General features: G+C 40.0%; 1 protein-coding gene across 2 annotated transcripts; it reads right to left on the bottom strand.

Moving 5' to 3' along the window:
• Window positions 1-1,282: 1,282 nt before the first annotated feature.
• nell3 (NELL (neural EGFL like) family member 3) lies at window positions 1,283-9,951 on the bottom strand. Of its 2 annotated transcripts, none has more exons than XM_015353938.2 (5): window positions 9,840-9,951; window positions 7,178-7,828; window positions 4,875-5,413; window positions 4,242-4,308; window positions 1,283-3,948 (listed from the first exon to the last, which is right to left on the bottom strand). In XM_015353938.2, the coding sequence occupies exons 1-5, from the start codon at window positions 9,925-9,927 to the stop codon at window positions 2,429-2,431; spliced, it is 2,865 nt and encodes a 954-aa protein (XP_015209424.2). In that variant the 5' UTR covers window positions 9,928-9,951; the 3' UTR covers window positions 1,283-2,428. The 2 variants fall into 2 exon arrangements, with proteins under 2 accessions (XP_015209424.2, XP_069047370.1); XM_069191269.1 differs by lacking the exon at window positions 9,840-9,951 and adding an exon at window positions 8,372-8,477.
• Window positions 9,952-15,029: the final 5,078 nt, after the last annotated feature.

Genomic DNA, 15,029 nt, shown 5'->3' with positions numbered 1-15,029 from the left:
TGATTATTTCTAGTTCAGGTGGGTAGCTGCATCTTTATGTGTAGGCTGCAAGGGAACAATAGGTTCATTCCATGCTTTAAAGAGAAGAAAGAAAGCAACGTTTCGGCCGTGGAGCCTTCTCAAGGTGTGAGCATTGATTATTTCTGATGTGTTTTTTTTTTGTAATGGTAGAATAATCACATTATTCATAAAATTGGGCAATCTTAATTACATACCATTACCCTAATAAACCATTGTGTAAATGGCAAAATACCCCAGATTCTACTCACATTAGATGGAACCATGTTTATTAGGGCTCCATTCTTTCCACACTGAAAATACAGGTTCCTGAAGTACAAGCCATTTAAGGAACACAAAGTTGTGCTGGGTTCTAACAGAAAAACACCTCATCCTTCTTAAAGTGTTTGAAACCGGTAACATGTTTTATCATTTTTGTTCTTTTACTCCATGTACCCAAAAATCAATTGTATAAATGTTTCAGCACGATATGAACCTTCATCAGGATATAAAAATGCATATAAAGATTTATATAGTATTATGATACGGTAGGGTGAGACTAATTTAGGGTGAGACTCATTTGTGGAAAAGATTATTAAAAACAGAAATGTTTTAAAGCACCTACTATATTTATTTGTTTAACTTTAGATTTTTGTGATTTGTTAATTATATTATATCATTGTGTATTATCATGACTTTATTATCATGTATTATTATGTATTATCATGTCTGTGACTTTCACAGACCTGTAATTTAATTTGGATGTTTTTACATGTTTAAAGTACGCGATTAAATATATTATCTCCTCTTGGACTAAAATAAAAATCAATCAATACCATAAAATACCTTTAGCAACTACTGTAGAGGTTCATCAAAATTCATTCTGTTATGGTGTAACTAAATTCTGCTTCAAACAAGTGACTGGATTTTCTTCATGCCCAGACATTTAAAAATAATTTATAAATATAACAATTATAGAATTGGAATGATTATTCTCAAATAATCTGGTTGGGAGGGGTCCCCAATTTCAAGACATTATTCTCAATAAGGACCCCAATATAAACAAAACATGTTGTACATTTTTATTAATAATGATACCATTTATAACGAAAAAATCCAAGTGAAGTTGCACATCCCCTGTACATCCTGTCAAAGAAGAGCTTCTTTATGAGATGATGTTGGTTTTCCACACTTTTAAAAACTGGGAGTGAAACACGGATAGTCCCTGAGGATCCCCAGGGATTCCTGGATCCCCGGCTGGAAAAACATTGTAATATTACTGGACATTTCTGGATTACTTTACTTATTGATCAAAAAGTTTTCATTTCTTTCTGTTGTGCTAATCTTCTGCTCAGTGTACATACAACAAGCTCTCTCTTCAGTGGCTGTGAACTCATCTGTCATCCCAGGGAAGAGATAAGTCATTCCATTTATTGGTGTAAGTGACTGCACAATATACAGCACATTGTAAATGCGATATCAACACACAGTAAATACACAAAAACACAACTGAAATTATGTCATTATAAGCTGATGGTTTTTTTTTTTCTTCTGCGTACATTACAATGCCTACATACAGTAAATGTGCATTTTGCCTTATAAATCTATTGCCAATAGAGCAGCAGCAAAACAAATGTCATAATAAGCCCTGCAATGTGGAAGATAAAAATCAGCATTTAACTTCACTTTCCCTTAGGGAGAATTGGTCATTTTCCAACCAGCTCAAGTACTTGAAAGAATCAGTACTTCAGTAAAATCTTCAACTTAAAGGTAGCAAATGTTGTTTTTGTTGCAATACTGTACATTCCTCTAGAGCAGTGGTGCCCAAGCCTGGTCCTGGTGACCCACACACCTGCTGCTTTTCATTCGCTCCCATCGTCTTTAGATCATTGAAGCCTTACTTGATCTAAGAAGGTGCTAAAAATGAATGTTTGCATTTTGTTTCAAGTCACAAGTTTGGGATTTTATTTCACTTGCAAATTTCAACTTCAAATTCCAACCTCTCCAAGAGCTGGGAACAAGCAGTTCAAATGAAACTTTTTATTCAGGCTATGAAGTATATGATTGTGTCACTGAGGGCTCGGCTGGAACAGAAACCTGACAGCTGTGTTGGTCACCGGGACCAGGAGTGGGAACCACTGCCCAAGAGGAACATTTCACCCGTAGAAATAAGGCACAAAAATGGAAATGCAAAATACAGACAACACCTCAGTCCATAAAATATGCAAGCATATATTTTTCAGCACCATACGTTGTGTAATTACAGTTTTTGTTACCTGTAGGAGACCCAAGCCTCAGGCTTTTCCTTTAATGGTTTTGGTGGAAACACGTCTACGAAACGAGTGCCTCATCCACTTGCGTTTCAAGAAGCCGTTTAATTTCAAGGCAAAACTTCATTTCGTCGAGGGAGTGTGCAAGAGCTTCCCCGACTTCATGACGACACCCACAGAAGAGACAGATCGGTGCCCCGTTCATGAGTTATCTGGTTGATCCTGCCGCGGGTGCAGTCCAGGGTGATGTAAATCATCGTGCCATTCCGAACGCCGAAGGACGCGCGGAGACTGACGCTCGACCACTCGCTCCCCTCGGGCATCTGCCCCCCGATCTGCTGCGCGAGAGGCCTGGGCTGCACCTGGTCGCTCAGCTGGCGATGGAGCGTGAGCTTGACGACGTTGCAGGAGTGGATCATCTTTAAGTGGAAGGTCAGGCTGGCCACCCCACTCGCCCCGAAAACGAAATATTTCCGGGCGAACTGCCCAGAAGCGATGAGCTGAACCTGTTCCTCGTTGGGCGTGACCTGCTGGAAGCACAGCACTTTGTTCCTAACCGCACCTGTCGGCAATCCGGCTCTGCAGACAGTCGCGGAAAGGGCCGTGGAGACTGCAGATGGAATCCATATGAGGCTCAGCGTGCTGATGCCAGAGTTGTCGCCAAAGTATCTGATATTACAATGCGCGGGGGAAAGGATTTCAAAGCTGAGCGTGTCCCCGCCGCTGACCTTCGCTGCTCCCGACAAGGAGATCGACGTGTCTCTGTAGTTCACTCCAGGTTTGAACACTTGCATTAGCTCGCTGTTGGTCCCATTCCTGTTCAGATAAGAAACCAAGGAGAAACCTTCCCGGACACAGCTGTGACCCATGGAGTACAGCGCCTGTTGGAAAACGAACTTCACCACCCCGCTCTCGGTGAACCGCACCGCCCTGCTGTCGTGTGACAGGCTGATCATGTAGGTGTCCGAAACTGAAATCACTCTGAAGGCGGGCCGGTAGTTGGTCTGATACTGCACTGACATCGCCATCTGTGCTATCATTGCAACCGCGCCTGTGTCATGAGACAGCCAAAGCATACTGAAGGGTGTGTTGAGATCGTACACATGCAGGTCCTTGCTCTGATTGCAGTACTGGTTGGGGCTTTTCAGAAACAGCGACAGCGTGTAGTTGGGCTCCACTTCAGCTGTGCTGCTGACGCTGACGCTCTGAAAGGGCTTGCCGTCGGGTTGCTCAATCCGGACGCCGCTGAGGTCGAACCCTTCCTCGCTGTTATTCAGCCTCATGGAGAGCTGGAGGAAGTTCCTGCAGCTGTGCTTGAGCGCGAAGTTGTGATCCGCCCATATGAGCCCGTGCTGTTGAAATATCAGTCTGCCGTCTTCACTGGAAACGAAGTCAGTCTGCTCTTGGCCCTCAATGTCCAGGTACAGGCCTGGGAAGATGCGGCTGGGTGTGGACTGGGCCGAAGGCACGGCGACCAGTGCGGACCAGGAGTCGGAAAGCTTGTTCTCGGACAGCGTAGTGCACACCGTGTCGCTCACCGCGGAACAGGGAAAGGCCACTGCTTGTCCTTCACAGTCTGCACATGCCTGACATTCCTGAAGGTCCCTGTTGAAGAAGTGGGCATGTCCGCACACTCCAGCGACAGCTTCTCTGTCAGAGGTGCCGAGGCACCTGAATCCACCTGCGTAATGAATGTAGGGCTCAATAAGACTGAAAAGACAGCATTGGTTCAGTCTTTTCAAATTTTTCTTTTCCCAACAAACTAATTAATACAGTCCTAAAATTGTTTTTTTTAAATAATATGTACTACTAGATATATAGAAATCTGTACTTTACCCCAGCTGTAAGGTTCCTCCAAATAAATGTGTCATAATGGTTAAAAAATTAATAAAAGTGAAGTATAAATATACATTTAAAGGACTGAAAAGTACAATGAATTAATGTGGTGATAAATGATTTTTCACATACACTTACCTGGAGTGTTAAGACATTTGACTCGCTCTCCACACAAGTTTGGCAATTCAAGGCATTCGTCTCTGTCCTAAACAAAATGAGAAATATACTTTCATCAAACTAGGAATTAAGTTGATTTTTTCCCTAAGAACCTTATCCAGTGTTGCTTTTCTATTTTATTCAGCTTAACAATAAAAGGATTTTCTTTAAAAAGGTTTTCAAGTAATTTTCACTTCCTTATTACAAACCCTTTGAAAACATCCCTCATAAAGGTGCTGGTTTTGCTGTTTTGCCTGTTTCTTCTTTATCTCAGTCAGATAAATAGTAGCCTCTATGTTAGAGAATCTTGATGCAGTTTGTGAACATCTTTTAATACAAAGAACTGTAAAGCAATTTGTAAACACAAAAATGAGGTGCTCATTCAGCAATCCTGTGCAGAAATAACTTAAATAGTAAAAAGCAGGTGAATGTTTTGTTTTTTACCAGCACAATATACAGTACAAAAAACCCAGAGTCTGTGAATATCTGCTTAGCATTCTTGAAGAATATGTTCAAAAGATTATTGTGTAAAAATAATTTGTAAACAGTAAAGAAGCCATCTCTTCTTTTGAAATAGTTATTGTACAGAGCTTCAGAGCTGATAAAATGGATTACCTGGCAAACCCGGTCAGCATTCAAGGAGCAGTCAGACACTAAGAAGAAGCCAGGTGGGCACATGGTGCATTTCTCACACTGGGGGGGGCTGCTCTGAAAGTTGCAGTACTCTTCTGCTCCGCAAGCACCACACTCTAGCACAGATGTTCCCACGTCGATGACTTTGGCGTCAACTTCGACCTTGTGCACAGCATAGGACTTCTGGAGGTGGTTCCTGACCTGATTTTGAAGTCCCTGGAGGTGGCTTTCAAAATAGCTCTGGATGTCTTCCTGCAGGCTCTGGAAAGACATCTGCTTGACCGCCTCGAAGAGCATGCTGTACTGCACCTTCACGAGATCCATCTGCTCGTACATTTTCCTCTGCTGCTCCAGGATTTCCCTTTGCTGGCTGAGAAGTGCGCTCTGCTGATGAGTAAGTCTCTGCTGCAAGTCTGCGAGCACCTTTTGCTGGCTTTTTAAGGCTTCTACAAACTTCTCCTGCCCTTTGGCCAGTTGCAGCTGGAGAATGAGAGCGTCTTCTGAGGGAACCTCATTCTCTCCTGCAACATTGCAAAAAAGGATAAAGTGATCATCGCTCAATGCATCAACCTGTAATACATTCGAACTCAGGCTACAGCTAGTAAGTCTGAAATGCGAGGAGAGTACATTTTCACATCTGAGATTTATCTTCTGTTTTTTCCTGGGGTAGATTCATCCAGTGCCACAGTCTATAATGAAATGTCACGGGTCAGTGAACAGGAATAAAGGTAATAGTTTCCAAGGACATTCATCTTTACATTTTTACTGGATCAAACTAGCATGAAACTGACGTGATTTATAATAGAATTGCTTGGCCAAGAAACATACTATTGTCTGTGTCTGTAGGATCATGAAATCCATTTATTATTTTTTTAAAAACGACCAATGCACTTGCACTTGTTTAGATGTTTGGCCCATTTTTGTTGATTTTAGTGTTAAAACATACAGTATGTTGATAATAACCGAAAACAAATTAAAACTGTTTAACAGATCTTTCTTACATAATGAGGGAGAAAATGTATTATCCATTTGCACTTTAAATGTGATCTTTACAAGCAGGAAACCAGTGAATGATATTGTTTTATGTTTTTCTTTTAAAACCCAGTAATTAAGCACACTTCAAAACACAAATATCCCAGATGCCTTTTCTTTCAAGAATTGTCATTAAATGAAACTGTTTGTGGTGTGCATGTTCTTCATGTATCATGACTGCTAGGCTCCAGGCATGTGTTACCTGTTATTTTTGTCCACTTCAGCTGCAGTACATATTGAACGCCGAATATCCTAGCAGAAAAATGATGACGTCCCTGCTTGCAGAAGTTGTTTCATGTATAGTTCAAAGATGCTGTTTTTGGGCATGTAATCAAAGAAAATACTGTCATGTGCATATGTTAGCAATCTATTTTTTGGACTAGGATAATACTTGAGAAATATTCTTTTATTATTTCATAGCAAGACGTATATAGTCCAGATGAAAATATTGCCATGTGTTTCAATTCACAATACTAACACGACCAAAATATGAATTCCATTATATTTAATTAGTGTTTATTTACCATAAGCAGAGATGCCTTTTTTGCTCTTTAAGGGCATACAAACGTAGCCTGGCACTCCTTAACAATGAATTCACGCAAGATATTTAAATAATAACACACGTTTCACGAAAATGTTTCCACTAAAAAATATATAGATACTTTACCAATTCTTTTCCAGGCACTTCAAACCGTGCTACCCAGTTTTTATTATTGTAACATTTAGGTAAGGTAACACTCATGACGAATTGTTTTAAGTCATTTAGGTAAGGTAACTTGCTTTAAATTTCGAAGTTTGTGAAAACAACTCCTCCTTACTCCTTTCACGTCTCTCATAACACTGCAGTAAAGCATTAAAGTTCATTGAAGAAATACATTAAAAACTAAACGGCTTTGCAAGTACAAATATCGTTCTCATTTTAAATGGAGATATTCTACATCTCCCTGCACTTCTCTGCACTAGATAAGATCAGTCATTAATCTAAACCATCATATTTACACAGTGGTTCAGGTGGGTAACTGTGGCAGCATGCTTAGGCTGCAATGGAACATGTAATAGGTTTATCCCATGCTGAAAAGAGAAGAAAGAAAACAACGTTTCGGTTGTGGAGCGTTCTTCCACAGCCGAAACGTTGTGTTTTCTTTCTTCTCTTTTCGGCATGGAATAAACCTATTACTTGTTCCTTATGTATAACAGTATATGGCTATATCTCCGTGAATTGAAATCCAAATTGAAAAGCGTATCTAATTAACCTGGTTTAATATCGCACGTGAGCTGAACACCCAGGGGAGCTCCTCCAAATTCCGACGGAGGATATCCGAAGTCAGTGAACTCCCCGAGAAACTGGGCAGCCCTGTCCGCGATGTGCACCGGACTGGGCTGGCCGTGGGCATCACCGGGACAACTTTCGCCCACGCACTGGTGCGCTTTAGTAGGTCGGGGCTTCAGCCGCATCCTCACGGGTAGTTTACATTCAATCCCCTTGCACTCCCGGGTGTCGTTGCTGGTTGGCCAAGCCGGGGAGACGCAGTCAGTGCCCGTGCATCCTGAACTGCCGTCCGCGGCCCCGCTCCTCGTCTTCTCGCTGCCTCCACGTGGCGAGTGGGGAATGGTGTTGGGACCCGCAGTCGTCCTTGACGGGAAGAGTGGATGGGCGCCGTGCAGGGCTGGGACAGGCTGTGCCGACCTGCCTTGCGTTGCCGATCCGTACGGCCGAGGTCTTAATCGCCCCGAGCAGTGAGTCCCGGAACAGGGTCTGGCGTTTTCGGTCTCCGCGCCGTAACAGTGAGCCCCCCTGCATATCTCAGCGACATTTTCCACATTCCCAGGTAGTAATACTGTGCACAGCATAAGAAAAAGTGGGGCTTTGGAAATAGTCATATTCTGTTTCCTTTTTTTATTTTCTGAAATGTAATACGACAGAAGAGTTAAACATCCCCTTAAAAGTAATATAACAAGTACGTTAATCGTTCACTATTCCTATGGCCATTAAAACAATGACAATCTTATTACAATATCAATTTTGTTTTTAAAGTTAAGCTTGAAAGAACGCCTTATATTATGAAATCCACACGAAATCTGAAAATCTAGTTTGACATCCATAAAGTAAACCTTTATCAGACACAGACCATGAATATTTTTTTCTACACTTAATAGTTTTGTAGAACAAGTACCGATAACAACACCAGCAAATTATATGAAAGTATACATTAGTCAAATACTTTAAAAATATACGGAACACACCACCGCTTCAATTTCATCTACGAAACTACAGTACCAGACTACCCTGTCTTTCAATACCTGCTTCATATCATACAACATTGCGTTACAGTCATACCCAATTCCAAACATCTTGATTCCAGTTCTGATCCACATTCCGTAGCTATGAATGATCTTAGGACGAGGGGGGAATGGTGTGATATTTAAAGAGAGTAAAGGAAAATTACCTGGAAGTCCTTAATTGCTGCCCTGCCTGTGGTCGGCAAATATTTACAAAATTAGACGACTGGGTTACTTTTCCCCAGTTACCGTTTCTGACCTCCACGGAAGAGATTTGAAGAGCTCCACAGTATGTGGAATTCCTTAGACTTAATTAGCATCAGGTTTCCCCCTGCCTCTTATTAACTCTTTGCTGGCTACTGTTACTCCTTACAGTCGTTTCAGAATTGTGTACTGAAAAGAAATTGGTCTGTTACGAATGCATTATTATCTTATTGTCACGGGTTTCCTTCTTAATCAAATATTTTTTTAAAAAGAAGGAAGTTTTATCATAAGTGTTCTTAAATTAAGACATAAATAGTTCTATTATATAGCTCCTACTGCCAGTAGATGAGACATGAATTCACACAAATTTATCACAAACGGTTTGTTTACGATGGATCTAAATGAATTAATGTCTCATCTACTGGGGGTATAGGTAGCCACAGCTTAAATAAGTAGATGTGGGGTTCTAGTAGTCTCTGAAAAGAATAGTAATATATAAACTACAAATTTCATTCAGCTTTATTGCGTGGACAAGAAAAATATAATTTTCAAAGCCTGGTAAATGATTTCATGAGGACAGAATTATGTTGCAAAAACCAAACATAAACTCCTACTACTAATGTGGACATGTTTGGTGAAAACTGGAGCAAAGAAAAATAATCAGAGTTTACAGTGTATTTGTGTTTTCAGAACTAATTTGTTGGATGATTTTGGAAATATCAACAGATTAAGGCAAAACCAAAAATCTGTTTCCTTTCCTGCACTGCTGAATTGATTGGATTCTTCACATCAGCTGACAGCTAGGCTACAGAAGTTATTGTTAAGAACAGTGAGACTGTTGATACAGCTGCTGCCTTTGTAGCTGTGCCTGACAACCAGGCCATAGTAATGTATGTCTTTCTTACTGCAAACTTAGGGAATCGTAAAGCATCTTTAAGAGCATCAAAAATAAAATTACACATTCCTGATATCTGCGTTCTGTAAGGAAAGTGAATAAATGCTGTTGTTTTTTTTTCATCTGAACAACAAAAACACAATGACAATTTCGACACACAGAAAAGTAAAATTCAAAACCTTGGTGGTGTTCGAGCAGAATTCTCACTTCAGCTTTCCAAGACACTGGACAGCTCTACAAAAACATGCCTGAAGGTTACTTGCACTAAGTCTGAAACAAATGAACAGCTAGATTCTATTAAGGCAATAATAATATTATTATCCCCTAAAATTATTCTGCAGTTAGGATCACACATTCTCCCTTCCCTTAACGACAGATTACTGTTCTTTTAAATTTTCTCCATTCATTGGAAGTTTCATTTCACACCTCTCTGCACCCATTCTGACTTCACACCTCTTGATTGGCCTCTCTTTCTGTCCCCTGCTCCTGCCTCTCACTCCTCCTCCCTCCCAACCTTTGTTCTCCCGCTACTTTACCTTTGCCTACTGCCCTGTCTCTCTCACACCTGAAGAAGGCTCCACGGCCGAAACGTTGTGTTCTCTTTCTTCTTCTTTTTTTCAGCATGGAATAAACCTATTACTTGTTCCTTTGCAGCCTACGCATGCTGACGCAGCTACCCACCTCAACATTGTACATAGTTAAAGGTTTCCCCATCATTTGTTTCCACCCACTGTTCCCTTGAAATGTGATATCCCGGACTGCTTTATGGTGTTCAGTTATCCCACAGTGCACTGGATCTGAAGAAACATCTTTTTCTTTGAAAAATCCTTTAAAGGTATTTATGTGTGAAAAAAAATTCAAATAGCTATTTTTTAATACATAGACTTCAATGGAAAAATCTTATTCTCCGTTGCTGCGGGGTTGAGTGATCTTGACATTTTGCAGATAACATTTCAAGTGAGAAAACATGTTTGACATTCAGAAACCATAAAATAACATTTTGCGATCTGATGCCAGTGGATATAAATCTAATAAATAACTGAGAGTTATGGTGTGACAATACATAGTGTTTCCATTATTTTCATTTTATAAGGAAAAACATTACATTTATCTATATTTTTGAGGCGATACAGAACATCAGATTATGAGCAAAAATACATATAAACATACCTATATAGAAAATACATATTTCCTTTGCCATCATGGTCAATCCTCTGAAGGCAATTTTTAATTTGCACTCTGATATCTCGTCTCTGTCAAATGAGGCGTTCTATTCAGAAAATAATCACTGGCAATCTGCAAATCTGGCAAATCTGGTGCTATTTTAAAACCACACTTTTGTTCAGACACAAGGTATCCAAGAATTTTGGACAGTTTGCATTTTCAGTTATGCTGAACATACGATTTCCTTTCTATTCCTATAACCACAATGTGCTGATTGTGTTTATCTTTCATACCAATTTTATAGAATAATTGAAGTGAAGCGCAACTGAAAGAGGAACAATTACAAAATCATCAACTGCTTCTCCTCCGGTAAAAACCTCCTGTAAGAAGCAGGACAGATCTCCTAATATTTATCATGATGAAGGGGAATATACACCAGAACAGAAAATAAAGTGCATTGGATGAAAGTCACAAGCTTTTCATCCATCTGCAAACTATACAAACACTAACAGATATCAGGTATCTTACTGTATATTGTATAAGATTTAAAAAATCAAAGACTGCACACAGTATACAAACAATACGCAAGGAGAAATTGTCTAGACAATAAAATGCAGAAGAAGAATCTATTTATTGCGTTATATGGCAATGAATCATAAATTCATTGCCATAGATTAATACATTTTGTAACAGCACTGGTTTAGAAACTTTGTGTTAAATTTAGGGTTCAATTAAAAATTCCCATTCTCACTCAGCTTTGACCATGAATAATAACGATGTGCAAAATCTGCCTCCAAGTCAGAACGCTTTTACAAATTACAAGCCAGCACGCCTCAGTGTGCAGCACGAAAAACAACAACAGGAAGTGCTAAGCATGCAGAGACCAACTCCCAGAAGCCTTGTATACCACCCTTTCAGAGAACTTTAGACTTCAAATGAATCTGCTGAAAACAGTTTTGAAAACAAAATTCCACAATTAAAAACACATTGTGTTTTGCTGTATTTCTAATCCAAATGTTCTGAATGTGTGGCCTTTTCATGCTTGAAGAGAAACTGTATTCCAATTTTTTTTAAAATTTCACCAGGAATAACACCACCCAAGAATTAAGAGCACTAAAAGGATTATGGAGGGTTTAGTGAAAAGGATGAGGAGGCCGGGACCCCCCTGCAGACAGGGGAGTGACCAGGAGTGACCAAGGGGCAGCTGCAGGGGTGGAGATGGAGTGGGGTGGGATGGAGAAAGACGCAGGGAGAGAAGGGGATCATGTACAGTATTTATAGTGTTTAGGAGAGGGAGTGACATCAGGAGTGATTGCTAGCTACTGACAGCCAAGTCTGATTGAACCTGGGTGTTGTCCTCCCTCCCGAACTTTCTCTACAAACTCCATTTTGTGAGATGGAAACGTCTGTTTTACGAAAGACCTTAGAGGTTTCCAGTATAATGCGATGGGTCCTATTGCTTGCTTTACACATTGAAAAGCACATACTGTACATTAAGAGAGAAAACTAACTGAATTGTTATTGACACTATCTGGTAATAATAAAGAGACAGAACAACAGAATTGCAGGGTTTTTATTCTTGATTTTTTTTCATTTTTGTATTGAAGTTTGTAAGCAAAATGACAGTGGATTTTAATTTTTATAATGTGACTTCTAGTCTAGCTTAAAAAAACTTGTTTCTGTGATGTTCTTTGCACTTTTGTTACTATAACGAGTTGTGGCTTTAAATGTTTTGGCCACTTCAACTTAGGATGGATCAGCAAGAAAGGGTTTCTTAATGTTTCAGCATCAAAATGAATAGTTTTCATTAGTGAGACACATTTTCTGTTGTTATTTTCTAAATGAGCACGCACTATATACGGGTGCAATCACTTCCTGATGATCAACTTATCATTTGTTTTGGTGCGCCTGATTCTGCATACCGTCTTAACTGAGATGGTAGACCTAAGGGTGCACTTACTTTTTACACTGGCTGATTTTTAATGACAAAGGACAATTTGCATTTTATTTGTCAGATGAGGTTAGCTTGATCTACTACTGGGACTTGGTGAGGAGTAGATGAAGATCAAATATCTCTAAATGTGTTAAAATTTAAAATCCTAGATGGTGTATTTACAGTACTTCTTCACTACACTGTAAGTTACAGTAAATATCAGCAACAACTTAATAGAAAAAAATGAAATGTATTGTTTGTATAACTATTCAGACCTGCATACTTAATATTTGGTGGAAGCATCTTTGGTAGCAGTTACAGCCACACGTCTTTTTCAGCAAGTCTCTAAAAACCCTCTAAACTCTCTTAGATCTCTAAAATCAAGTCTTTCCACAACTTTCCTACAGGGTTCAATTCAGGACTTTGATTGGGCCACTCAAGAATAGTCACTTCCTTATTCTCAAGCCAATCCAATGCAGCTCTGGCCTTGTGGGTTGGATCATCATCCAGCTGAAAGGTGAGTTTTTGTTCCAGTTTTAGGTCTGAAACAGGTTTTCCTCTAAGATTTGCCAGTATTTTACTCCATCCTGTTCTCAGTCCTCATTGAAGAGAAAAGGAACTACAGCATAATGCCACCGCCATCTTGACAGCGGGGATGGTGCTGACTGAGTGATGCTCTATGTTGGGTTTGTGCCAACTGTTCTGTTTTGGCAGCAATTGCAGATGCAAGTTTTTTTTTTTTCGTAAGTATCTACCTGCTTTGCACACTGGCTGGTTTCTGCCAAATCTTCTTTACAGATTTGTTCTCTCGGACGGCTCGTATGTTGTTTACGGACAGCAGTTTTCAAGTCTTTCCACAGATTCTCAATGGGAACAACTTTGTTCGGAGCCCTCAAGGAGATTCACTTTCTCATTCTGAAGCCACTCCAGTGTAGCTTTGGCCCTGTGCTATAGACTGTCCTATTCAAAGGTCAAGTTTCACCTCGGTTTGAAGTCTTTGGCGGTTTGAATCAGGTCTTCTTCGATTTCTTGGCAGTACGCTGCTCCATCCATGTTTCCTTCAATCCTGCCAAACTTCCCAGTCCCTGCTGAAAAGTATCCACACACTATGACGCTGCCACCACTATGCTTGATGGTGTTGACTGGGAGATGTGCTGTTGTTTGGGTCTTTTCCAAACTCAGCACTTGTCTTGCAGACCCAAATGTTCCAATTTGGTGTCATCTGACCCCAGCACCTTTTACCTCATTTTAGCAGGATCTCACTCAGCTGCTTTGTTTCACACTCCATCTCCATCTGAGCTTACAGATGGCTTATTTGTAGTAATAACTTCCTCCTTGCCAAAATACAGGCTGGTTTTCAAACTGCTCTTGACATTTTTTACTGATGCACATTTCCTCCACTCTTTGGAGCTCTTTCTAAGATGTTGACCTCACAGTGGCATCACTCACCAGCTTCGGCTTGGCCTGGCTGTTCAGTTTGGAGGGACAGACTGATCTAAGCAGTGCCTCTGTGGTGACATGCACGTAAACTGTGTGTCACAGGGCTATTCAAAGACTTCAGTATCTTTTGTATCCTGCTCCGAATTTATGCTTTTATGTGGCTTTATCCCTCACTTTGAAAGCTCCTTAATCTTCAAGTTTGAGTCTTTGATTGAAGTTCACTGCCCGACCTACGAACCTAACAGAGGTTCTGAAATAAATATTGATTCCGAAATAAATACACAAGGGGAAACATAATCCTAATTAAGTCTTGTAAATCTCACTTAAGCGCTTAAGAATTCATCTTCTTAAAAGAATCTTTGCAAACAGTTTGTCTGAGTTTACCAATTATAAATGGCCTATAAAGTAGCTAGAATATTCTAATGGGTCAATGCCCCTTTAAACAAAATTAGAACTGATTTAACTGAGACACTGTTTAATATCAGGACTTGACGCCACTCTTATAGCAGCAGCTCAGGCTCAATGCCACTAAAGTCTGATATATTTCTGCTTATTTTGAACAGTTACAGTATGTTTAATAATGTTACAGCTGCATCTAAAAGATCAGTCTGTTCAGACATTCAGTGAATGTATTCTTAATACATTAAGAGTTCCTTCTAAGTCAGTGTTGTTCAGGAACAAGTTAGTATCCATCTCATTCAAAGCCTTCAAGCCTGAATCTCAGACATTTCTATTTCTAAACCTTATTCCTCAATCTGCACCTCATTTAACACTCCTTCCTGACTACAGAGAGTGTGCCTTGGCGTCTTCATCCAGATAGACTGCTCTAGATAATATAGCCATGGAAGAGGCATCTGAATGGTGACTAAAAGGGGGACATTAAGGAAGAAATGATTAAATATTCACCCTTCTCTTTGTCGAACGCGTAAAGCTTTTCAATGGAATACGGTTGTTTCCCTTCTTTCTACTTTAGGAACTGAAGCACCACAAAAAGATCCTGGGTTTGGTTTTTCTTCTTCTTTCTGGCATCGTTGATGTTGTAATAAATACATTGCCGCTCTTTTTTCTTGCTATAGATAGTTCTTGAAATGGAGTTCCTTTCAGAACCACTTCTGCGCACGCACGTACACACACACACACATAAAATCAACAGCAAAAATGTAGGTTATGTGCACAACACTTTCCTTTT

Source organism: Lepisosteus oculatus, chromosome 6 (assembly GCF_040954835.1).
Source record: "Lepisosteus oculatus isolate fLepOcu1 chromosome 6, fLepOcu1.hap2, whole genome shotgun sequence".
In the NCBI taxonomy this organism is placed as follows: Eukaryota; Metazoa; Chordata; class Actinopteri; order Semionotiformes; family Lepisosteidae; genus Lepisosteus; species Lepisosteus oculatus.
The sequence above is the reverse complement of the archived record's forward strand: the minus strand, read 5'-3'. Positions and strand labels throughout refer to the sequence as shown.

Bases quoted from the DNA above. Each gene is read 5' to 3' on its own strand.
- nell3 (XM_015353938.2), bottom strand. From the start codon at position 9,927: ATGCTGAAAAAAAGAAGAAGAAAGAGAACACAACGTTTCGGCCGTGGA. The intron at 4,309-4,874 runs GTAATCCATTTT...CATTTTGTTTAG, and splicing joins ATGCTGACCGGGTTTGCCAG to GACAGAGACGAATGCCTTGA. The intron at 3,949-4,241 runs GTAAGTGTATGT...TTCATTACGCAG, and splicing joins CAAATGTCTTAACACTCCAG to GTGGATTCAGGTGCCTCGGC.